Raw genomic sequence first — 26,571 nt, forward strand, 5'->3', positions numbered from 1 at the left:
GGGAGTTGGGCCAGGGCCCCGCCTTCCGCCCCTTCCCCCCCGGGTGCCAGGGCCAGGCCTCTCCCCATGCTCCCCCATTGTCTCACCCAGCGGTCCTGTTGTGCTTGGAATTGCTCTGTCACATCTCGCAGAAGTTGGGCCTGCTGGTCTCGTTGTTGGGCGGCCAGTTGTTGGATAAGGGCCGTCTATTGTTGTTGCTGCTGGTGCTGATTGTCCGACAACCATTTGAATACGTCAGCCGCATCCATCGTTCCGGGGGTCTGCACCTTCTGTCCACTCAGCGGGTCAGCTCGTTCTGACCCGCTCTCCGCCCGCCTCTTCCTTTTCACCTTTTCCAGTTTTTCTGTGTGTGTGTGTGTGTGTGTGTGTGTGTGCGCGCGCGCGCGCGCAGGTAACTGGGGTTCAAAACGCTGCCCATGTTCTCCACCACGTGTAACAGATGTGGCTAGCTCGCCTCCCCGTTTCTTTCAGTTTTCTTCAGTTTCTCCACCGCTTCCCTTTAGTTCGCTGTGTCAATCTCGGTTTCCTCGCGAATGGGGAACAGGGGGGTCCGGGCCCACCCTCTCTCCCGGACCCCAGCCCAGGGCCCTAAGGACAGGATCACCGGATCCTGTCCTGCCAGTGGGGCGCTGGCCCGAAACTCACCAGCACACAGGCATCCTTGGCCTGCCCTGGGCTGCTTCCTATTCCCCTCTCTCCACGCCGACCCTCCATCTCCGGTTCCCCCGTGACTCCTGTCCCGGTCCCAGACACGTGGGTCCGTCCGCTCTCCTCCCTCGCCTGTTCCTGCTACCGCCTCCACTCTCTCATCTTCCGTACTCCCTCTCCCTACTCCTAGCCCCGCTAGGTTTTAAATGTCCGCGCCGGCGTTCCGACGTGATGACGTCGGCCGCCGCGCAGGTTAGCTCCGCCTCTTCCCCCAGCTCCTTGTCAGCAGCGGTCCTATCGCGCCGCTCCGCAGTTGGGCGGCCATGGCTGAGCATGCGCCGCACGTTGCCCTTACTCCTCGGGCCGTCCCGAGGAGCGTTAGGGCGACCGCGGGTTCAGTGCGGGGTGAGTCCGCGTCCGCGGGGTGGAGGCGGCCCGCCCCGTCACAGGGACCAACACAAAAAAACTGGTGCACATGAGAGTATGCAGCTTCGCACAACAGCTCCACATCATCCCTAGTAGAGAAATAAGCCCTAAAAGCACCTGCATGGTGCTCTGGCAGTAAACGGAATCTGCAAAGGGGCTAGTAACCCCAACGGAAGAATTGTTCCAGTGCAGGAATTGCATACAGCCAATATATGCCAATAGGCACTACATTGCCCCATCACAGTCTTTAATACAGAAGTCCAGGAGTATTGTGGATAGGAAGAGGAGAAGCTATAGTACTCGGCGCTACAGCAACATGCATGTGGCTATAGGGAGGCTACCTTAAGTTAGTACCTCACTCTGGGCAGAGTGCATACTGTCTTGAAAAATTCCATTGCCTTGAAACGCTAATCTAGGCAGCAAGCCCTGGCATCTGAGTATGCAGGACTGGGCCTAGCATCCAATTTTTCAAAAGTGCTCTTAAGGTTACACTTATATAAGAAGTAGTACTACCTGATGAACGTAGTTTGTTTTTCTATCAAACCTCAGTTCAATTTGAAGTACCCCTCTTTTTGGAAGAAACTGTAAAACTAATTATAATGTTATGTTTCTAATACCAATACCATGTTCACTGATACTTGGATCAAAAAGATACAAAGTGAATCCTGATTGATTTATTTTAATTACTTTCCAAATGAGCGAAAAGGAGTTAGAACAGTTATGAGCTGACATCTACTGGTAGAACATTGTAAGTTTATGGTCAATCTATTTTACTGAGCTTCTCTGAGTGAAATCTGGTTAACTGAATTAGATGCACATGGAACAACCCAAATGTCAAAGAAAGCAAGGCCTAAATTTTTCAAAGGAGTCATTAGTTTTGATGCCTGAAGTCTAACTTGAGACACCTAAAACATAATTTGCAAGGATGCTGAACACCCATGAAAATCAGGTTTTATTATTAGGTAGGCGTAGTGGTATCTGAAATGAAGTAACTAACAGGTCTAATCTTCAACAATTAAATGTTCTTTCCTTTACTCATTTAAACAAACAAAATCTTTGGCCTTGTCCACATGTGATTTTTGAATCAATGTAGTTAAACTGGTGCAAAAGGCTATTTGTGGATGCTTTTCTTTCCATATTAGCCAGGCTATCTTTTATTTTGGTTTAGTTTAAATAATTGAGGAAAAAGAGCATCCATATTGGGTGAGGTCAATGGTCCATCTAGCCCAGTATCCTCTCTTCCGGTAGTAGCCAGTGCCAGATACTTAAGAGGAAATTAAGAAAAACAGGCTATCTTTTCAGTCCTCTTTAGGGCACAGAACTCCCCTGGAATCTGAGCACAGGTTTAATGTCAATGTAGAGATCTAGCAGTGCTCCCGGAGCAGCATGAAGTGCTCAAGCAGGAATCAGAGAGAGTGAGGAGCCAGACGGATTTTGAGAAGGCAGAAGATGTGTAATATGGTGCAGAGGGCAAAAGGAGGAGTTTGATAGGGCTAAAGATAGAACGGGGGAGCATGTAGCCTGGCAGTGGGGAGAGTTAGCTAGGAGCTGGACCTATCTACTTGCCACTACTACTAAAAATGGCCCTAAGCTATCACTGGTGGGCACTCAAAATTTGGTACACACTAGGCAAGTGGACAACTTTGAAAGAGTTGCTTAAGTAGGCATTGATGAAGAGCTCAGGAAACAGGCTTTATTTCAAGTGTGAAGTAAAGGAGGCATTGGAAGGGATGCTACCTGCTCAGTTTCCAGATAATAACAAACTGGTGTGTGGACGCTGAGCTATTGAGGAAGGGACAATTTGTTTAGTTGGTTGATTGTCAGAAATTATTGTGAATGTGGCAAAGCTGATTTTAGAAGTATGTTTTCAGAAAGCAAGCTATCTACTTGCCACTCCCACCACTCCCACTAACAATGGCCCTCAGCTGTCACTTGTGGGCACTCAAAACTTGGTACACACCAAGCCAGCAGATAACTTTGGAAGAGTTGTTTAAGCAGGCATTGATGAAGGGCTCAGGAAACAGGGTGAGAGAATATAGTGGAAAGTGGTTGACTTACATTTGTCACATGACTGGTGATTTACTGGTGTGTGGTAAGAAGTCATCCTGCTTCTTTGTAAGATTTCATATTTTTTTCACACCCACTTGGTGGTGTTTTTAAACCACTGGGGCTATTTCTACACTTGTGTCTTCTTGCGTGAGAAATATGCAAATGAGGCTAAGCGTGGAATATCACTGAGCCTCATTTGCATACCTAATGAGCCGCCATTTTTGCAGAAAAGGCTCTTGCGCCAGAAGGAGCTGTCTACACTACCCCTTCTTGCTCAAGAAAAACCCTTTTGCGCAATGCCGCCACCGATTATTTTTAGGAATTTCTTGCACAAGTAGGGGCAGTGTAGACAGCTCCTTCTTGTGCAAGAGCCTCTTTTGCAAAAACGGTGGCTCATTAGGTATGTAAATGAGGTTCAGCGATATTCCACATTTTGCCTCATTTGCATATTTCTTGCGCAAGAAGCCGTGAGTGTAGACATAGCCTTGGAGTTTTATTTGCACTCTGGTGTGGAATCTTGGTTAGATTAAAATCTACATAAATAAAATATATTTTTACAAATAGCTGGAATATGTTTTAATACTTTCTTTCATTCAATGCTCATGTAAATTCAAAGCAACAAATGCTGAAGTCATAGGCGTTATTTACATTGGCGTACGTGAAAGTCAACATTTTTTAGGACAAAGTCTATGAAAGAAACAGAAAATTTCAGCCCTGGTGTAACTCAGTGTCACAAAGCATTTATCTTTGTTCGATGCTTTTGAAAGGATAGCATACATTTTAAGATGAAAGGTTTTAGGTGGCTCATTCTGCCCTCAGTTACACCAGTGTTACCACAAAATGACTTTGTGGAACTTAAAGGATGTGTAATTTCCAATCCCCATGAAAAAAAACCCCTAAATTTGGCCTTTAACAATCTTAGTTCACACATCCACAGGTTTTCAAGTTTGCTAGCTAACTTCTCCACAGATTCCATCTATACTAGGCATTCTCCCACCTGTGAATAGGCTGATAATGTGCCATCTCCACATAGTTAGGGTGCATCTAGACAGCGGCGCTATTTCTGGGTACTTTGGGTATCACAAAATACCGTTTTCCACATCTTGACAATGCCTGTTATTTCAAAATAGCTTTTGGAATAATGAGCGTGCTATTCCAACATCCCTGTAAACCTCATTGAATAAGGATTAAGGGACATTTTGGAATAGAGGTTTATTTTCAAATTTGGTACTGTGTAGGGGGGAGGAGGAAGGGATGAATATTAAGTAAAATACAAATCCAGCACAATGAATAAAGATATAACCAAAAGGTGTTTTGTTGCTGTAAACCAAGTAGCAGCAGCATTCTGCCAGCCCAGCATATGAGAAATACAAAAAACATTTTAAGCCCTGTTCTCAATATGTTTAACTGAAAACAAGTATTATTGCAATATTGTCCTAGTTAACCCTCTTTTAACATCAACAGTACATCAAAGCCATTATAATTTCAAAATACAGTTTTCCCAGTGACTGTAAATAAACCAGTATGATTTTCAAGTACAGTGTTTCCATAGTCACAGAATGGCCTGGCAAACTAAGCTGACTAAAGACAAACACAAGCAATTACAAAATGGAAAACTTGAGGGCAAAAGCTTAGTGAGAAACTCGAAAAGGTCCCTTCCTTTGAGGGCAACTTGTCTCTGGTGTAACCATTGAGAAAGTTTCTCCTTCTTACCTCAATGACAAGAGATTAATTTCTAAGTCTCTGCCAATGAGGGAGCCTTGCTCTCCACTACCAGGGAGAGTTTCTATCTTACTCCAATTATAAAAATCCCTCAGACCCACAGTTCCACTGCACCTTGCCACTTATAAAGTTTTATAATAGTGCTTATCTTTTTTATATAGCACTTCTCACCAGTAGATTTCTAAGGACTTCAAAATATGTAAGGGAATTCCCTATGTTACAGGGTATTGTGAGGTAAGTGTGATTATTTCTATTTTTACAGATGCAGGAGAGCTGAGGCACAGAAGCTAAGTGACTTGCCTAAGGCCATGCAGGAAGTATGTGGCAGAGCAGAAGACTGAATCTCGGCTGGTGCTCTAAACACTGGGAGGATTGCCACCCTTCTCATTGAGGCAGACTTCTTCCTTTCCCCTCTTTTTCAGAAGTGGAAATCTCTGACACCCTAAAGAGGGACTCTCCTTGGACCATGCCCTCCTGCTGCCTCTAAAAGATTCTCCCTTATTTCTTCAGCCCCATTCCAGTAAGATCTTTGCAGGGGCAGCAACTCTCAGCCATTTCACCTTACCTATCTACCTGCCTGCTTTGAAAAGATCACACTGATTGTGATCAGAGTAAAAGCCAGGATATTGCTGGATCCTGTAGCTTTTTAAGTTCAATCTGCATAGTTGTAATGTCAAAATGGAGAAAAAGTTCAACTTCCCTTACAGCCTAAGTAACTCAGTAACTCAGACACTGACACACTCCTGTGCAGCAGAGTAGCAAGAACACAGACCCAGTACTTAGTTTTTTCTGGATCTAGGGACTTTTTTACCCCAAACCCCAAAACAGTCAAATGCAAATAGATACAGAAGACACATTTTAATTTTTGCAACTTTCTAAAACCATAGTGTGTTGGGGCCAGATATTTTTAGGTGCAGCATTAGAAGCAGTAGTTGTTCTTTAGTTTCATTTACAATTGCTGGCTCTTTAGCCAAATTTTGGAAGGATCCAGATACTAGATCTGATAGCATTGTTGTTTTAGGATCTACATTTTTAAGAAGACAGCTAAACTTGTTCTTTATTCAGGCTATAGATTTTGAAGGATTGGGGGCAAAAACTGGCTAGATACAGCAGGGTCCAGATGCTGGATCTAGGTTTTTTCTGCTCTGTTCTACCAGGATGCATCATGATTCAGGTTTAATTGATGGGAAAAGGAGCAAGTTTTCTCAGGCATTAGTTTGGAGAGGTAGGATATAAAAATTGTCTGACTCCAGATTTTACTTTTTCCAGTTAGTTTGTGGCCAGCTAATGACTGGATGGGCCTGAGTATAAACAAACAGGTGGTGACCATTGCCTCCTTCCAGCTGCTTCCATTTTATAATGATAAATGCCTCATTAGGAATGCTGTTGGAATAGAGATGAATGCTCTATTCTGGGTTAGGCTGGGGAACCGATCCCTTTACTTTATATGAGTGATTATATCACAGAAATAAAGCAGCTGTGGGAAGAATTAAATAGCCTCCCCCTCCCTGCTCTGAGGTTCTGGTCTTCCTCTGTAAGCAGGGAGGTGCTGAATTGAGGCTACTTCCCTGGGGCCAAGGTAAATGGATGTCTAGTTTAAGAGAGGTTGCACTCAGGCTTTAAGTTGGCAAGTGGGGATGGTTTTGGGTCTGGCTTATCTCTGAGAGTAGATGTATGTTGGTGCCATTTCAGAGCTAACATGTCTATGGTTAGCTTTGCTGGCTGATGTTTAGTGAGCTAATGGTTTTGATGATAATATAACAAGCCTTTTGAGAAAGGAGTCTAATCTACTGATGGAGATTGGGGAGGCTTTGAGTCCTACTTTAGATGTGTGTTTTTAAGTACTTGGGTAAACATTTTTAACAATGAGCATCAAGAACATAATACCTCCTTGTTGGTTGGAGGGACTAATGCTGCTTCTGAACACAAATCTTGGCAGCCTATCTGTGTTCACATTCTTGAGTAGCAGCATGCTACAGGGTACAGAAGCCCGTATGTCCTAACATTCCTATTCATTTTATAAAGGGACCCTTCTATCTTTCCCATACTCCTTCTAGCAGATAACTGTTACCTGTGAAATAACCTATAAGTTAACATCTCATGTGACTGTTTCAATCTTATGACTTTATTCTGACTCTTGCTATATCTTTCTTAAAGCACCAGCTCATGGAGTGATGTGATTATGTGAGAAGCTCAGTCTTCACTTGAACAAAACCTTACTATTTTCTAAAATCTCATGACTTTTGAGGGTTTGCCTCCTGAACTTTTGATTGCTTGGGGGCGGACAAGAATTAAATTTCAAATAACTTGCTTGGATAGAAATTGCTAAACTCTTTGGTTTTGTGTACATAGACAGGAACTTAGTTTAAAATAGGGAAAGGGCTGTTTTTAAAAACTTTTGTCTTTCAAGTGAATGGTTAAACTGTCTTCTGTTTCTACTAGCTGTGCAGATGTGGAAGTTGGGGATCCCACAGTATTCTCCCAAATGATGAGTATTAGCTACCATTCCTTTAATTAAAACATTCTAGGTCTCAAGTGCCATATAAACAATTGTAAAGCTGTCCTGATGAATTGCTTACTCTGGTACTGCTACTTAATTTTTTCTGCATTTTATAACCTTAACCGTCAAATACTTCAAATTAAATTTTATCAAGTTTCCTACACAATCTTGTAATTCTTACCATCTACAAGTTTTCCTCTTATTTTTTTAACCTATATTCTCTGGTTTCCATGCCTAATCCAAAACCTACCTACCAATTTTAAATGGTTCATACTCCAATTAATTTTAAAAATTAAAGGGAAAGGAATTACACCACTTCTAAAAAATGGCTTTTATACCAGTGGCTGAAAAACAATACTCTGCTTAACATTGCCTCACAGCAGAAAGATTGCTAAGAAATGGCATTTGGCTGAAGCCTGTTAGGCTAGGACTGAAAAGCTTTCTTTTTTATTTTATCCTCAGCTCTGTCACGTGCTTCCTAGTTGACCTTGGCTAAATGCCTTTATCTGTTTACTCATTTTGAGCTCTTCTAATGCTATAGCAGTTATGTATTATTAATGGAACTATCCTAATGAACACTTCTTGTAAATACTAGTCTGAAGTTCAATTTAAATTATGCAATGGGTAATAATTCTGTCTTTATCTATAAATTATGATTGGTGGTACTGGGCTATACTAGCATTCAGTGCTAGAAACTTGATACTCAAAGCAGCATGCCCTCCGTTCTACATTGTTTATGTAGCAAGCAACCGAGACTCCTAAAACGTGCTCTGTCCTTCCTGTCCACTGCTTCTTATGTACTAAGATGTCTGATCCTTCTATGCTGTGCACATTGCACTCAGCTGCCATCTTTTCCTCTTGTGTGGAGTGCAGAGTAAATTCCCATGTACCCTTCAAGGAACTGGACCTTAGAAGTTAAAGTTGCAAAAAAGCTGAGGTACAGAAGGTCTGCAGCAAGTTCAGGTAAACTAATTTGAAGCTTCTAATAAATCAATAATAATTAATCCTTAATGAAGTCAATGATTTGACCCAAGAATAGAGCAGTTAAAGGCTAAGAGTTCAAGCTACTGCTACTCTTTTGGCTCCTGACTAAAGTCAGAATGCAAGGATAGAGCAGTGAGACTCATAGAATACTAGGACTGGAAGGGATCTTGAGAGGTTGAGTCCAGTCCCCTGCCCTCATGGCAGGACTGAATACTGTCTAAACCATCCCTGATAGACATTTATCTAACCTAGTCTTAAATAGCTCCAGAGATGGGGATTCCACCACCTCCCTGGGCAATTTATTCCAGTGTTTGACTACCCTGACAGTTAGGAACTTTTTCCTAATGTCCCACCTAAACCTCCCTTGCTGTAGTTTAAGCCCTTTTGCTTCTTGCTGTATTCTCAGAGGCCAAGCTGAACAAGTTTTCTCCCTCCTCCTTATGACACCCTTTTAGATACCTGAGAACTGTTATGTCCCCCCTCAGTCTTCTCTTTTCTAAACTAAACAGACCCAATTCTTTCAGTCTCTTCTTTCATAGGTCATTTTCTCGAGACCTTTAATCATTCTTGTTCTTTTCTGGACCCTCTCCAATGTCTCCATCTTTCTTGAAATGCGGTGCCCAGAACTGGACACAATACTCCAACTGAGGCCTAACTAGCGCAGAGTAGAGCGGAAGAATGACTTCTTGTGTCTTGCTCCCAGCACACCTGTTAATGCACCCCAGAATTGTTTTTTTTTTCTTTTCAACAGCATCACACTGACTCCTATTCAGCTTGTGGTCCACTATAACCCCTAGATCCTTTTCTGCCGTACTCTTTCCTAGACAGTCACTTCCCATTCTGTATGTGTGAAACTGATTTTTCCTTCCGAAGTGGAGCACTTTGCATTTGTCTTTATTAAACTTCATCCTGTTTACCTCAGACCACTTCTCCAATTTGTCCAGATCATTTTGAATTATGACCCTATCCTCCAGATTAGTCGCAACTCCTCCCAGCTTGGTATCATCGGCAAACTTAATAAGCGTACTTTCTATGCCAATATCTAAACCGTTGATAAAGATATTGCAGAGAGCCGGTCCCAAAACTGACCTCTGTGGAACCCCATTTGTTATACATGTCCAGCAGGATTGTGAACCATTAATAACTACTCTGAGTATGGTTATCCAGCCAGTTATGCATCCATCTAAGTTGTATTTGCCTAGTTTATTGATAATATCATGCAAGACGGTATCAAATGGCTTACTAAAGTCTAGGTATACCACATCCACAGCTTCTCCCTTATCCACAAGACTCGTTATCCTATCAAAGAAAGCTATCAGATTGGTTTGACATGATTTGTTCTTTACAAATCCATACTGGCTGTTCCCTATCACCTTGCTACCTTCCAAGTGTTTACAGATGACTTTTCATATACATGGAGTAAAAATCAAAACCCAATAAATTACACCTGGCATGACTTCTGATATTAATTCCTCTCCAATAAAAGAATGACCTGTTGCAAAGTCCAGATATCAACCATTCTTGGTTCGGGCAAAAATATTAAACCCAATTTATTTTATGCTTTCCTATTCTTTCAGTGTACATAATGCAACCTTAGGTCACGTCTACACAGTAGGGCTAAAGTTGAAAAGCTATGCAACTTAAGTTACACAATTGATGTAGCTCGAGTCAAAATGGCTTACTTCGGCTTTTGGTGCTGTCTATACTGCAGGAAGTCTGATGGAGCACTTTTCTTCTAACTTCACTTTACTCTTGTCATGAGTTCCCCCACCCATTGTGGGGTCGGGCACCCCGACTGAACCGGGATTTTGAGTGTCTTTACACGGCCCCTGGTTAGTCTGACCCAGACTGGGCCGCCTGCCGTGAGTGATCCTTTTATTCCTCCTCCACTTGCGGCAGGAGAGAGGGGAAGGGGGTCCGGGCCCACCCTCGCTCCGGACCCCGACCCAGGGCCCTAAGGTGAGGTCAGTGTCCTCACACAATGGAGGGGGTATCTAACCCCAAATCCTCCATTCACAGGTTTTGTGGCCCTGCCCTGGGCCACTTCTTCCCCTCCTGTGGGCAGAGACTCTAGCCTCCTGGTCCCTGCCCGTTGGAGTCCCTTACCCGGCTCGGCCTCCGTTGGCCACCTCCGTCTCCCTCCGTGCCTTCTCCTGAGGGCCTCCCCAGCCCTCTTTTAAATTACCCGCCGTCTGCCTCTGGCTCCGCCCCCCGCACAGCGTCCTTGGCATCCGGTGGCCCCGCCTCCGGCATGGAGACATCAGTGACGTCATCAGCCGGCGCCGGGGTTTGTTCTCCCCATTCTTCCCCGCCTGTGCCAGCGTTGCTCCCGCCCGTCCGCATCTCCGGGGTCGGTCAGAGTGCGGGGCGCGGCCGCGCCGGACGCCGCCCCATCACAACTCTTCATTAAAAAGAGGCTTTCAGGAGTTGGAGTAACAAGTCTTCCAGCCCGACATTATTTTGACAGTAAGTCAAGATAATGGCTTGCTGTGTAGACAAGGAGTATGTCAGAAATTATTCTGAAATAATGCTGCTGTGTAGATGTTCCTTTAGTGCCAAACACCAAGGTGTTTTGAGGGCAGGGCAAAGCTTGAAGTGTTGACTGTATGGGACGCAACTGGGGATTTAACACACAGGAAAGAGGCTTATGGTGCCTTTCATTTTTTGGGGGGATATATAGAAGATGAGGATTAATTTTCGTGGCCTCCCAAACTTTTCCATGGAGTAGTATGGCTTTACAATCTGAATGCTTTTGCTACCTCCACCATTCAACGCTTGACAGCAATTGAGTATTCAGCTCCATGCTAACAAATATAGCCAAAAGCTCTGAATAAACTTCTGCTAAGTTGGTCAGCTGTGATTATGGTCAACACATCTGTCAATCTTCAGAGTTTACATGGGGTTGAGATAAATGCGGCGGTTCACATCTTTCTTAGAGATACTCGCTCAGGATATGTCTACACAGCAGAATTATACCAAAATAACTGATGTTATTTTGAAATAACAGTGCATATCTACACAGCAAGGCATTATTTCAAAATAATGGTGAGCTGGAGGACTTCTTACTTGACATGAAATGTGGGTTACAGTAGTCAGAGTAAGGGAAGTCGAAGAAAGAGTGTTCTTCCTGCTGTGTAGACAGCACCAGAAGCGAATTAAGCTATGCAATTGACGTAGCTGAAGTTACATAGCTTAATTGACTTTTGCCTTGCTGTGTAGACGTACCCTCAGGCTGTCTGCAGCAAGCCTCAATCAGTTCAATTTAAAGATGGAATGTTTAAGAAAACTAGATGCCCAGCTTCCCACTGGCTTTCAGTAGTTGCTTTACAATAAGCCGAGATAGACACTATGGAATACAGGTTTTCTAGAGAAACTAAACACGTTATTCCACATTTTAAAGGGAATTATGTAGGTACTTCAATAGCTGCATAATCACATCTAAAGGATTCTTATACCTAGGCATAAAATATAAATTTTCCCTTTTAAATTTGTACAGTAAATTTGTACAGCATTGCTCAGAAAAATAAATACAAACATTTTACAGGTATTTTTTTTTCAATTATCATTATTGGATCTGTTTGTAAAATCTATAGATCATTGTTTAGCCTGACAAAGATTATCAGCTTGTCTATTAAAATGCTTGACTAAAAAGTAAATTGAAATAGAGTATATTTTGACATTCTAGCTCTTGAATGAACAAGCTTGCAAGTTTTGTGTATTTACGCAATTTCTGACTGGGTACAATTGGCTGATGTGAACATGGCTAGGCTAACTCCTTAGTTGTAAGAAATCAGCTGAAGAAACTGTTTTGGATATTATTGGCATTAACCTATTACAAAATTATCTGATATGTAAATAGATGGGAGAGAAATCAGAACCGTCTTGTATCTACAAGCATAGCTATAGAGGACGTTTCTTCTTAAATGGAAAATTAAAATAACAGATCAAAATGTAAGATGTAATATTTCATGTCTGACAAGATGCTGTGCTAATTATAAGAGTTTAAGATGTTAGACTTATTTTAATTAATTTGAAGTTAAAAATTGTGCATTTTATTTCTTTAAAATTTCACTGTGCACAGTATGATCAAAAGTATAGGGTTTTTTGTTTCTCTTGGTTTACAAATAAATTGGGTAGGATTATTTTAAACCAAACATTTACTTTAGCAAGGTTAGCAGAAAATGCCAGGCTATAGTTCCTAATATTACTCGTGTTGTAACTTAAAATCTAGCTTCTTCTTGGGTAAAGCCATTTATAACGTTTATGGTCTAATTTCATTTTCTAACAATTATCTGGCAATATTAAGAAATAAGCACCTTAAGTAAAAAAAGAAAAGATTGAACTCCTGTTTCAAGTATATTCTCAGCTCTAAACTTCCGGTAACTTATACTACACAACACTTTTAAAAGAACCTTTTAGTCCTACTCTTAAGAGAATTCATATTTGCCTTCTAATATGCCTAAGACTGATCAACTTTATCACAACAGCAGTGTCTACTGGAAGAAGTCAAATGGTGACTAGCAACTTCTAGTAATGTCCTTAATTGATTTCATATGTCTTAAAATGATGTCAAGGTAGCATTCCACAAATCTGTTGCATCCTTGTTTGTATGTAGAAAGATAATATAAAGATACAAATAATTATCTTGTGCATATGGCCAAGTTTGAAAAACAGGTAATCCAAATTCAGGTTTTATTTTAATATGCAACTTGATATGGTTTTCAGTGTCAATCTTTGTCACTTCTGTGCCAAACCACTTCAGTTATTAGGCCTATTCTTATATTCTGGGTCAAACCAACACATCTATGAAGCTGCACCTTACTGTCCTATAGAAATGTCAAACTAGTGTCCTGAAAATCTTGATCTGGCTACACTAAAAATCTGTACAGGCAGTCCCCGAGTTACACGGATCCGACTTATGCCGGATCCGCACTTACGAACTGGGCTTTTCTCGCCCCGGAGGATGCAGGCGGCGGGACCACCCAGACGCGCCGAGGTCCCGCCGCCCTCGTCCTCTGGGGCGAGAAAAGCTGCTCTGCATCTCCTTGGTCTGCTGGGGGGAGGGGAGGCCCTAGCAGACCAGGGAGACGCGGAGAAAAGTCGCGGAGGACCCAGGCGGCGGGACCGCAGCGTGTCTCGGTCCCGCTGCCCGTGTCTCTGTGGTCTGTTGGGGGCGGGGGACTGCAGCTAGTGCACCCCCACATCTCCCAGCAGACCAGGCTTTTCTTGGGACTCCTGGGGCAGAGCAGCTGGGGCGCTGCCAGTTGGTCCCGCAGTGCTGCTCCTCGGCGCTACTGAACCAACCCGGCAGCACCTCAGCTGCTCTGCCCCAGGAGTCCTGATTCAGCCGCTGCTGATCAGTTTCAGCAGCAGCTGACTTGGGGACACCTGGGGTAGAGCACCTGGGGTGCTGCCGGGTTGGTCCCCGCAGTGCTGAGGTGCGGTGCTGCGGAGACCTACCCAGCAGTGCCCCAGCTGCTCTGTCCCAGGCGTCCAGATTCAGCTGCTGTTGAAACTGATCAGCAGCTGATTTCAGGAAGCCCGGGGCAGAGAAACTCTGCCTCAGGCTTCCTGTAGTCAGCCGCTGGTCAGTTTCAGCAGCGGCTGAATCTGGATGCCAGTTCCAACTTAAATACAAATTCGACTTAAGTACAAACCTACAGTCCCTATCTTGTACGTAACCCGGGGACTGCCTGTGTTGCATATCAGCTGAGATTTCTAACCTGAGCTTCCAATCTAGGAGAACATCTCCAACTCCCTTTGAATGGAGGTATGCAGTGCTGTAGCCATGTTGGTACCATGATATTAGAGACAAGGTATGTGAGGTAGTATCTATCTTATTGGCCCAAATTCTGTTTTTGAGACACAAGCTGTTGAGGTTATACAGACCTGGAGAAAAGCTCTGTGTAAGTGTGAAAGCTTGTCTTTTGCACCAATAGAAATTGGGCCAATGAATGAGTAGAAAACTAGATGTCTGAGTTATCCAGACCATTAACTGAAGGTTTTTCCAGTATTCTGTCTGTCCATGGCTTTGTAAATACTCTTTTGTGCAAGAACAGCTGTTCTTGCGCAAAAGTTGCAGAGTGTCTACACTGCACGTGTGTTCTTGCGCAAGTAGATTTACAGTAAAGCATTGAAAAACAGGAGGAATAAGCCCTCTTGCACAAGAGCTCTTCCACAAGAAGGCAGTGTAGACAGGCAACAGGGGTTTCTTGTGCAAGAAAGCCCTATGGCTAAAATGGCCATCAATGCTTTCTCGCACAAGAGTGTGTCCACGCTGCCATGTGCTTTTGTGGAAGAGATGTAATTTTGTGCAAGATCGTCCATGGCACAAAATTACATCTCTTCCACAAAAGCACATGGCAGCGTGGACACACTCTTGTGGAAGACCTTTTGCACAAGAACTCTTGTGCAAAATGGTTCTTGTGCAAGTAGCCTGCAGTGTAGACGTAGCCTTCATGCATAACAGCACTTGTAGACTAAAGAAAAATGCCAGTGACTTTTAATGGCTTTTTGCCTGAGACATTAATGTTATAAAATGTCACTTCTCTGATCTCAAGTATGCCTTATATCCCCATTAGAAATGCAACCAGTGAACTGATTCATTAAAGGCACTAAAACCCAATGGGTGCGTCTAGACTGGCAAGTGGCTACTTTTGCGCAAAATCTTGCGAGCTGTCTAAACTGGCCACGAGAATTTGCGCAAGGAACACTGACTATCTAATGTAAGATTGTCAGTGTTCTTGCGCAAGAACTCTGATGCTCCAGCTCGGGGGGGGGGAAAAAGCCCTCTTGCACAAGTGTTCTTGCGCAAGAGGGCCAGTGTAGACACGGACAGGAATTTTTTGTGTAAGAAAGCTCTGATGGTGAAAATGGCCGCTGGAGCTTTCTTGCGCAAAACCGTGTCTATACTGGGCACAGATGCTTTTGCGCAAAAGCAAATCTTTTGCACAAAGGCACTTGCCAATATAGACGCTCTTTTGCAGAAATACTTTTAACAGGAAAAACTTTTCCATTAATAGGATTTCGGCAAAATCATGCCAGTCTAGACGCAGCCAATGTGTTTAGTATTTCATGTAGCAGTCTTTCATCTTCTATATTGAAAGCTTATACTTTTCCTGACCTGGTTTGTCCCACAATATTTACAATATAATATATATTAAAATTTGTTTATATTTTTTTTCTTCACAGGTTGATGCTAGAACAGACGTTGGAACATGTAGCTATAGAAACTTACTGAAGATGTCTCTTCCAAACAAACAGCGTCAAACTATTGTTAATCCTCCTCCACCAGAATATATCAATCTTAAAAAAACTGGCTGTTTAACAAATCAGCTTCAATATTTACTGAGGGTGGTCATGAAAGCTATGTGGAGGCACAACTTTTCCTGGCCATTTCACCAGCCTGTAGATGCTGCAGCACTAAACCTTCCTGTAAGACTCCAATTGGGTATTGTATGAAAACCTTATAATATGTTGAAGAAGCAAGTGAGATCTTAAAGGTGAACTGAAATTCTGGTTTTAAAAAACTTAATCTGCAGCGGTTATGGGCAGTACTGCACTTTAGGCCTCCAGCACTGTCTAAGTTATGCCAGAAATATCTCCGCCCCCAAAGCAGCTCAGGAGTGGGAGAGTTTAAAGGGGTCTTAAATCCCTTCATCTACCCATGAGCTACAAGTTTTGGACTGAATTTTTAGAGGGGTAGCAAAGAGTCATAGCCCAAGCCTTTACTCCTTCAACACTGTAGTATGATACGATTTGTCAGGAAATGTTTGTAAATGTGCTTTTTTTTTTTTTTTTTTTTTTTTTTTTTCTTAAAAAAAAAAGTGCTAGTACTCCGGGGGGAAAAAGTTGTTGAGCTCTGACTGGAGGTGCTGGTACTGCATCTGGAGGTGCCGGTACTGTGTACCAGGCAGTACCATCACCAAGTCATGCCAAACTAATCTGATAGCTTTCTTTGATAAGATAACGAGCCTTGTGGATAAGGGAGAAGCGGTGGATGTCATATACCTAGACTTTAGTAAGGCATTTGATACGGTCTCACATGATATTCTTATTGATAAACTAGGCAAATATAACTTAGATAGGGCCACGATAAGATGGGTGCATAATTGGCTGGATAACCGTAGTCAGAGAGTTGTTGTTAACGGTTCTAAATCCTGCTGGAAAGGGATAACAAGTGGAGTTCCTCAAGGGTCTGTTTTGGGATCCGTACTGTTCAATATCTTCATCAATGATGTAGATATTGGGATAGAGAGTACGCTTATTAAGTTTGCAGATGATACCAAACTGGGTGGGGTTGCAACTTCTTTGGAGGATAGGGACATAATTCAAAATGACCTTAGCAAGTTAGAGAAATGGTCAGAGGTAAACAGGATGAGGTTTAATAAAGAGAAATGCAAAGTGCTCCACTTAGGAAGGAACAATCAGTTCCATACATACAAGATGGGAAGCGACTGTCTAGGAAGGAGCATGGCAGAAAGGGATCTAGGGGTCATAGTGGACCACAAGTTGAATATAAGTCAACAGTGTGATGCTGTTGCAAAAAAAGCAAATATGATTCTAGGTTGTATCAACAGGTGTGTTGTAAGCAAAACTCGTGAAGTCATTCTGCCGCTCTACTCTGCACTCGTTAGGCCTCAGCTGGAGTACTGTGTCCAGTTCTGGGCGCCACATTTCAAGAAAGATGTGGAGAAATTGGAAAGGGTACAGAGAAGAGCTACAAGAATGATGAAAGGTTTAGAGAACATGACCTATGAAGCCAGGCTTCATGAACTGGGCTTGTTTAGTTTGGAAAAAAGAAGATTAAGGGGGGACATGATAGCGGTTTTCAAATATCTAAAAGGGTGTCACAAGGAGGAAGGAGAAAATTTGTTCCTCTTGGTTTCTGAGGACAGGACAAGGAGTAATGGGCTTAAAGTGCAGCAGGGGAGGTTTAGATTGGACATTAGGAAAAAATTCCTAACTGTCAGGGTGGTCAAATATTGGAATAAATTGCCAAGGGAGGTGGTGGAATCTCCCTCTCTGGAGATATTTAAGAACAGGTTAGATAGACATCTGTCAGGGATGGTGTAGATGGAGCTTGGTCCTGCCTTGAGGGCGGTGGGCTGGACTCGATGACCTCTTGAGGTCCCTTCCAGTCCTATTATTCTATGATTCTATGATCACAAAAAAAGCACTGGTTGTAAATATTATTGTTCCCAATAAGTAATTATCAGGTCTGAGATCTTGCAGTTACTTTCTCCAGAGTAGAGAAAATAGTTTCTACCACTTGAAATCCGATGCAGTTTAACATTAAATCAGGATGGTATCTTGATATGTAAGGACTTGTTTGAGTTTCTTGTGGGAATGCTTCAGTGACCTGATGTGCCCAAGAGGAATGTTGGGGGGGGGGGGACCCACAGATTTCCCATTAGAATAAGCTTTCTTTTGGGGCATGCAAGTAGGGTACCCTTCTAAAGACATCTGCTCTTAAAATAGTAGTTTCCTGACCCCTCTCAAACTGTTTATAGAGCATTATGTGGCCATTCAAACTTTAGTTCATGCTTCAAAGAATAGTGTCAACACAACTAATGCATCCCCAAGAAGTTGATGCTTCATAATCTGAAAGTCCGCCTTTTGGAACATTCAGCTCGTATCTCTAATTTAAATCTGCTATGTTGATTTTTCCTGCATGGAATGCAGGCATTGAGATTTAGAAAATGTAGACTTTATTGAAGATATATTTCAGAGACTACTTTTTGACAATTGCTCTTGTTTGTGAAATAGCAAAGCAATTAACCCTTTATATCACTAAATAGTTTCATCACCTTCCTGTTTGAGAGATGTGGTGATTAGTGGGGGGGGGAGGAGTAAACCAACTAATCATAAACTTCTTTCTCTAATAACTGAAGTGATCCACAATCCGCTACACTGAAGACACCAATTTTTTTTCCTACACTGCAGAGAAGATGAATACAAATACTAAGGTTTGGTTTATAAAAAAAAAAAAAAACCTCATGAGACTTCCTCAACACCAGATGCCTCCTGTAGGACTGTCCCTCACTCTTCTGATGTAGGAGTAAGCTGACAATTGTTAACAAGTGGAGAAAGAATAAAGAATGTGTGGTCACTTTCTCACTAAGCTCTGGCATATACAAGGTAATTATTTGAAAATAACTCCCCTTAATTCAAAATAACAAGCAGAACAACCAAGCCCATTATTTCAAAATAAGGAACTGTTTATTCTGAAAACTCCTGCTTTCCTTGGGGAAAAAGTTTATTTTGGGAGTTATTTCAAAAAAACTTAGGTTGAAATAATTTCCTTTTGTAGACATACCATAGTCCACACTAGGATAGTATAGTTTGGTTTCTGCCTATCTGTCCCATGGGAAAAACTCCTGTTCAAACACTAAACATTATTAGTTGACCAGAATAACTCATTATAATAATTCTAAAATTGTCTTGATTTTTAAGTGACTGAACTCTTAATATTGTCTTTTTTTCCTATAAAGTGCTACAATTTAATAGCAGGCCCCTTTAAATAATCTTTAAGAAACTTAAAAAGGCAATACAGGCAGTCCCCGGGTTACGTACAAGATAGGGACTGTAGGTTTGTTCTTAAGTTGAATCTGTATGTAAGTTGGAACTGGTGTCCAGATTCAGCTGCTGCTGAAACTGATCAGCGGCTGATTCCAGGAAGCCCAGGGCAGGGGCTTCCTGTAGTCAGCCACTGGTCAGTTTCAGCAGCGGCTGACTTGGGGACGCCTGGGGCAGAGCAGCTGGGGTGCTGCTGGGTTGGTCCAGTAGCGCCGCCGCTCCTCGGCGCTACTGGACCAACCCAGCAGCACCCAAGCTGCTCTGCCCCAGGCGGCCTGATTCAGCCGCTGCTGAATCTGACCAGCAGTGGCTGAATCAGGACGCCTGGGGCAGAACAGCTGGGGTGCTGCCCGGTTGGTCCAGTAGCGCCCAGAGCGGCGCTACGGGACCAACTGGCAGCGCCCCAGCTGCTGTACCACAGGTGTCCGGAGCAAAGCCATGGAGCACAGGGGCAGCGGGACAGCCCAGACGCGCCGTGGCTGTCCTGCTGCCCTCTGGCTCCGTGGCTTTGCTCTGCTTTGCTCCCCGTCCCCCTGGTCTGCAGACCAGGAGGATGGGGGGGGCGGCAAAGCAGAGCCAAGCCGCGGAGGAGCAGGAGGGGGGGGGGGCAAAGCAGAGCCAAGCCTCGGAGTGCGTGGGCAGCGGACAGCCCTGTCCGCTGCCCACGTGTTCCGCCGCTTTGCTTCCTCTCCCTGGTCTGCTGGAGACCACGTATAAACATATGCATTCTCCATAAAAGAAGGCTAACCACAATTCTCAGCCTGGAAGTCCTGGAGATATGAAGGGTTATTTCTAAAGATGTGGTTCATGCTTATATTATAAACTCCATCTCGAGTACATTCATGTCCAGTCACAGAATACCCAGTAGCCCAGGGCTAAGGTTGCTCAGTTGGAATGTGGGAGACCTAGATTTGAATGCCCACTCTACTTGATTTGCAGCAGGGATTTGAACCAAGTGTCTCAGGAAAGTGCCCTAAATGCTGGGTTATAGTGTCAATCTCTCTCTAGACCAACTGAATACTTGCAGGAAAAAAAAATTAAATTGGAAACTAACTAGGCCTAACCCCTTTCTAATATCTTGCCAAAGAAGATTCAGAAACATAGCCCCCTGCCTTAGCCTCACTGTGGCTCTGAGGCCACAAATGGAGTATTGTGTCCAGTTCTGGGGACCCCATTATAGAAAGGATGTGGATGCATTGGAGAGGGTCCAGCAGAGGACCCCCCAAATGATTAGGGGGCTGGAGCACATGTCCTGTGAGGAGAGGCTGAGGGATTTGGGTTTGTTTAGTCTGCAGAAGAGAAGAGTGAGGGGGGGATTTGATAGAAGCCTTCAACTTCCTGAAGGGAGGTTCCAAAGAGGATGGAGAGAGGCAGTTCTCAGTAGTGATGGATGGCAGAACAAGGAGCAACGGCCTCAAGTTACAGTGGGGAAGGTCTAGGTTGGATATTAGGAAAAACTATTTCATTAGGAGGGTGGTGAAGCGCTTGGATGGGTTACCTAGGGAGGTGGTGGAATCTCCATCCCTAGAGGTTTTAAGTCTCTGCTTGACAAAGCCCTGGCTGAGCTGATTTAGTTGGGATTGGTCCTGCTTTGGGGCAGGGAGCTGAACTTGATGACCTCCTGAGGCCTCTTCCAGCAAGGACTCTAAGAATCTATTTAACATTACCAGTGTGACATGCATAGAATCATATAGGTGTAACAAACCCTGACGTGATTATGGGATCATTGTCCCCAAAGAAAGCTTTCTCCTAACTCTAAATAGGTTTTGGCATATGCACTGAAGTGGCCCCCAAAAAGGGGCAGGAAGGAGGTGGGGCAAGTGTGTTTGGGTTTGAGGTAGATCCTGGATCTTACTTAAATTCAAAAAGTTATCTCATGCTTAAAAAGGTTGGAGACCACTGCAGTAGGGTCTGTATGAATGCTGCTGTATCTCTTTAAGGGGGTGAGAGGAGTGGAGTATGTATTAATCTAGTCTTGTCAAGGAACGGGGCTTCCACCACAACTGCCTTAAGACTTTCAGTATGCTGAAAGATGTTGCTCTCAAGTTTATAATGTCTTAATTCTGTCAAGTTTCTCCTGGTCATATGATTGGATTACTCTTAAACTTGCCACTCATTAGTCCTCAATTTAGAAATTGTTTCCTCTCTGTTACTTAACCAACCTCTGTTATAAATGCTTGGCTCTTCTAACATTTTTCTCATAAATCAGTCCCTCCAGACAATTGGTTTTATTTGGAGCAGCAGACAAAACCCTTTATCCATATCTGTTTCTCTTGACAAACTCATTTGGTCAGCATATCCAAAAGCACTGTCAAAGTGACTGTCGTCTGTGTTTTGTTTTTGTTCTTTGGAGAAACTGTCACTTAAGGTTAATATTGTAGGTTGTTCATTCAGAGTTGTGACAACAATTGTAGTTAGCCTTAGGACAGTTCTGCCTCTTCATATTTCTAAGGCAGCCACTTAGAATTTAACACATACTCTCAAATAGTGCAGCTTCAACCTTTGCATAATCAACGGCAAATTCTGTCTGTCTTCATTACAAGGACAGTGAGTATCTAACTTCCCTCTTCTGACACGGAAAGGGGACAGGAGGTGGCGGAAGAGATCAGTATTTTGACAATAGCTTTTATTTTTAGCTATGCAGTTCAAATGTTCTTCTAGTCATACTGTTGAACAGACACTTAAAAACATTGTTGTGTTGTAGCTTTCTGTTCTAACTAAAGTGGATAAGTTGCTCTAATTAGGGGCGCTTCAGAGGTAGTCATTACTAATTTAGGGTATGTCTACACAGCAACATTATTTTGGAATAATTAGTGTTCTTTCAAAATAACTTAGTCTGTGTCTACATAGCAGTCAGTTATTTCAAAATAATGTTGAAATACTGACAAGCTGGAGGACTTGTTACTCCTCACCCAATGAGGGCTCCTGGAGTCAGAGGAAAAGTGCTCTTTTTGGAAATAAGTGCTGTGTAGACACTCTGAATTTTGAAATAAGCTACGCAATTGATGTAGCTCAATTTGCATAGTTTTTTTAGTTAAGCCCTGCTCTGTAGATGTGCCCTTACATATTCTTCAGATATGTAACCTAGTTATTGGGGTGTAAAAACTACCGAATGCTTCTGATTTCTTCTAACCTAGAGATTGTCTGCTAATCCCTAGAGGTGGAAGTAAGCAATTCTACTAGGATTCTTTTAATTGGTCAATTAGCTAGTCTTTAGGGGAGCACCTTGGCCTAATGGAAAAAACAAGGAGTCCTGTTTCACCTAAAAGGCTAATTTTAGCCTTTAAGATGCCACAGGACTCCTTATTTGTTTTTGTGGATACAGATTAACACAGCTCCCTCTCTAATATATGATCTAATGAATAGTGTCCTGGACAGATATCAAGAGGACTAGACTCTCTTCCCAGCTCTGCCTGCAATTTTATGAGTCTCTCTGCTTCCATTTCTCCATCTGGGAAATGGGAATGCTTATTTTCACTTGTAAATTGCTTTAAGATTAACAGATGAAAACTGCTATACAAGAGAACTATTATTCCTAGTACAAGTGCCACTTAGCCACATGGTACTAATACTACTGAAATGAATATCTTAAAAAAAAAAAATCTGTTCATGCAAGGGGAGGAATACAAAGAAAGTAATTTCCATAATACCTCTGATGTTGCACTTAAGATGCTTTTACTGGTAACTTTAAACCTGAAGGTAAGCTTTCTTTTCATGGAATATTCCTATTCCAAATTCAGCAACACAGTAATTCTATTCTCCTGTAAAATTTAACAAGTTGTTCTCAAATGTACAAGAGTACTCAGGTGCTAGTAACACTTATTTATCTTTCATTAAATTAACAAATTATATGGCTTTTAACCATCTCTTTTCAAAATTGCAGGATTATTATAGTATCATTAAGAAACCCATGGACTTGAGCACGATTAAAAAGCGTTTGGAACATAATTATTACACAAAAGCTACAGACTGCATTGAAGACTTCAAAACTATGTTCACAAACTGCTATGTATATAACAAGGTATGTAGAATCTAAAAAGAGAGTATTGCAATCTAAAAGAGAGGATGTGTCTGTTCAGTAGGCCATATACCCAATTCTGAAAGTACCTGTTACAAGCAACAAAATGCATCAACAGAAAACAAGTAACCGAAAGTGTCTCTGAATATTAGTTGAAAACATGCAATTAAATAGGCTACTAATATTTGCTCAAATTTACAAAAAATCATCTAGCCAACCTCTAGCCATCTGTACAATTCATTGAAAGAGTAAATGTCCCCACACAAGGATTCTAACAACAAAGTCATTAAAACACTACAAAAGAGCCTCTGTAGTGATACAGCACACTCATATAACAATTAAAAGGTAAAAATAAAAATTGTAAGTAAGTGGGCATCTACATAGCAACACTATTTCAAAATCACTAGTTATTTCAAAATTTAGTCTGCATCAAAATATTGTTAAACTGGAGTAACTCTCATTGTACGATGAGTAAGGGGAAGTTGATGAAGAGAGCTCCATTTTGAAATAAGTGCTGTGTAGCTGCTCCCAATTTCAAAATAAGCTATTTTAAAAAAAGTTACGCAATTGATGTAGCTCAATTTGCATAGCTTATTTCGAGGTAAGCCCGGCTGTGTCTACACAGCCTAAGACACACACCCCCTACTCCTGATTATCCTGAATCCTACACTCCACTCCTCCAGGAAAATGGATGAATAGATGAGCTTTGCAATGTATAATGACGGACAAAATGTGTGACAGATGAAGGGAAGAAGCAACTTTTAAAATGTTTCTTTTATGTGGCAGACTCAAGTGGGTTTTGTTCTAATTCTTGAATGTCGTTCCCTCTGGAGTTGAAGGTTGCTAGAGTGAATGGCTTAAAATTTCTCAGTGTACGGGTGAGATGTTTGTGGAAAGAAGAAATAGAGAATGGGACATTTAACCTTGTTGTGGAACAGGTGGGGTGGGTTATGTAACCCTTTTTAAGGTTGAACTGTAATAAGATTGTTTAGAAACTCTGGTCTGACATCAGATTGGTAGTAAGCTTGTAATGCCTGATAACACACCCATGTTCTGTGGCATAATGCTACATGAACTTAATATTCTTGAATTACTGATTTATATTGCCTATATTTTGTGGCTTACAAAAATTATTATATCGTGTAGCCAGGTGATGACATTGTTTTTATGGCAGAAGAATTAGAAAAAGTATTTATGCAGAAAGTGGCACAAATGCCTCCAGAAGAGAAAATCGTGATCGTTAATAAAGGGAAAAGAAAAGGAAAGAAACAAGAAGGTAAATATTAGACTATATTCCATGTTAATATATTAACTTGTTAACCATTCAAATTCTAATTACAAGATTTTTGTAAACATCAGATTGTGGGAAAGATGTATTCTTGATAAGCCTGTAGAATGGTAACATTTTATGATCATTGGAAGCAATTTACTACTTAGACTAAAACCTAATGCTACTAAATCAGGGCTTGGCAAGATATGGCCTGGAGGTCAGATGCAACCTGCCTAACACTTGAATCCAGCCTAAGGACTACATCTCGCTACTTTCTATTTATATCCTGCTTCCCGTGCCGCTGAATTTCCAAGTGGTGGTGGCTCAGGCAGCAGGATCCTATTTAAATGGTTGTGAAAATTATTTCCCACCCCTGTACTAAACAGTGCTGTGAAGAAGTTGGCGTCAGGGTTCTTGGTTTTACAACATGACAACTGCCTCTTGATTTTCCTGGGCTTCTGCAGACAGGCAAAAAATCCTTGCTTTGAGGCTTAAGCAGTTTCAGTGTGCCAATATTACCTCTCAAGTTCTAGCTGATTTACCATTTTTAGTCCAGTTTTGACATGACTGTTAGGTTTAGCTCATTCTCTGCATTAACAGTTATCAGCTATAGGTAAAATCATTTATCCATCTGATGTAAGCTGCTACCGAAAAGGAGCAGAAGTACAATGTATTCCCATTTTTTTAAACACCGAAACTAAACTAACTAGTATACTTTTAAATTAGTAAGTTACAAGTAAAATATTAAGTAGTTGAATGGGAAATGCAAGTCTGTGCTTCAGCAAAGGTGTGCAGATCAGGAGCTATACGTTTTTCTATTCCTGTCACTAAATTGGTGCTCATCATTAATAAAATTGTTTAGTATTCTTGTACTTCAGCTTCTCTATCAAATAAGATGCTTCTGAGCACTTCACAGAAGTGTCATCTGTTGACTAAATTTTTCATAAATGTTAAACATTCTAATATCTTAGGGAGGTAGGCACTAGCCCAATCTTAAACATGAGTAAAGGAAGATAGAGTAGCTTATTTGCTTACATAAATACACAATAACCTGTCCCTCATTCCCTTGCACAAAGATATAAATTTTAGTCATGAACTGGATATCCTTTTGGAGACCTGATTGTCTCAAAATAGCATCATGCTAATCAAATAAGTCCCCTCCCCCCCCCCCCCCCCCAACTGTACTTACCTTGAGCTTGAGAGAGACCTTTTTAAAATGTTGTACATAATGTTTATCGCTGTTTAAGGCGTTTGCTTGCCTGTTTTCAAATGGCTGTACATAGCCAGAGATGCACATTTATCAGGAAAGATCAGCAAGAATATTTACTCCCAAGTAAATTATGTTGAATTTGCATTGAAACTACAAGTTAAACACATGATGAGACAGGTGACAATGCTTAAGTCTGTGCACTTGGCAGCAGACCAGTAGTCTTGAGCTGTTACCTCTGACAAAGAATGCTGTGTGCTCCCTTTATAGGAGCAGCAGTACCCTATACCCAGTTGCCTCCAATGATCTTTTTGCTTCAGACTGTAAAGGGGCACAGCTGTCAGTTGCTCCTACAGTATCACCCTGTTTGCTTGATGGCTTTCTACCATAACTTGTGTATATTTGTCATTGGGGTCCACTGTCTTGGCTGACTTCTTTTTTTAAAAAAATATTCCATTCCTGCTGTACTTATCGGGTAGGCCTCATGGCTCCATGGTCGAAAACTAGTCTTCTGTCAAACACTTTGCTTTCCTTTTCAAAGGAGTAAGACTTGAGTTTTTCCCAGTTTTTCCTTTTTTCTCAGGTATTTCTGAGAAATATTCCAAAGAGAGGACCTAGCTGTTCTAATGCCTGGCCCTGTTGCAACCTACCCCTTGAGCAGCTGAGCCAAAAATGAAAAGGTCAAGCTAATTGGGAGCACAGCCCAAAAAAAACCCCCACAAGTAGCACTGCATTTTGGCATGTCCAAGGTGACTGCCCTATATGCCCATTCCAAGAATTGACTCTAAGCACCCCTGTGGTGTCTTTAAAGCCTCATGTAAAGATCCATTGTTTTGCTTCACTACATTGAGTGTCTACATGGATGCCACACTTCTCCGCTTCCCCAAATGTATGTGCCACCACGCTTGGCTATCACCTAACCTAGATACTAAGTGTCCTTGGAACACTTAGATATGTAAACTTTATGGTACATTTCTCTCCCACTTGTGCTGAGGACACTGATGAACTTGCTACAAATGGAGTTAATGCTGCCCAAGCAAGCATGATAGCATCAGCATTGATCTGCCCCTGCCTTACAAAAAGGGGGCATCAGGTAGGGATGCCATTCAGGATTATTATTTTTTATTCTTGTTTTCATCTTAGCTGGATAGAAAGATAACCAGTGATTC

The 26,571-nt window shown here is 42.1% G+C and overlaps 1 protein-coding gene across 1 annotated transcript in view; it reads left to right on the forward strand.

Annotated features, from left to right (window-relative positions):
* Positions 1-5,379: 5,379 nt before the first annotated feature.
* The window catches only part of BRDT (bromodomain testis associated), a 62,378-nt gene continuing 41,186 nt past the window's right edge, over positions 5,380-26,571 (forward strand). The window contains exons 1-4 of the mRNA XM_075936524.1: positions 5,380-6,424; positions 15,521-15,763; positions 22,791-22,928; positions 24,072-24,201. Coding sequence (XP_075792639.1) covers positions 15,572-15,763; positions 22,791-22,928; positions 24,072-24,201 — 460 coding nt within the window. The 5' untranslated portion in view covers positions 5,380-6,424; positions 15,521-15,571. The remainder of the gene's footprint in view (positions 6,425-15,520; positions 15,764-22,790; positions 22,929-24,071; positions 24,202-26,571) is intronic.

This window comes from Pelodiscus sinensis, chromosome 9 (genome assembly GCF_049634645.1).
Source record: "Pelodiscus sinensis isolate JC-2024 chromosome 9, ASM4963464v1, whole genome shotgun sequence".
Classification (NCBI taxonomy): domain Eukaryota; kingdom Metazoa; phylum Chordata; order Testudines; family Trionychidae; genus Pelodiscus; species Pelodiscus sinensis.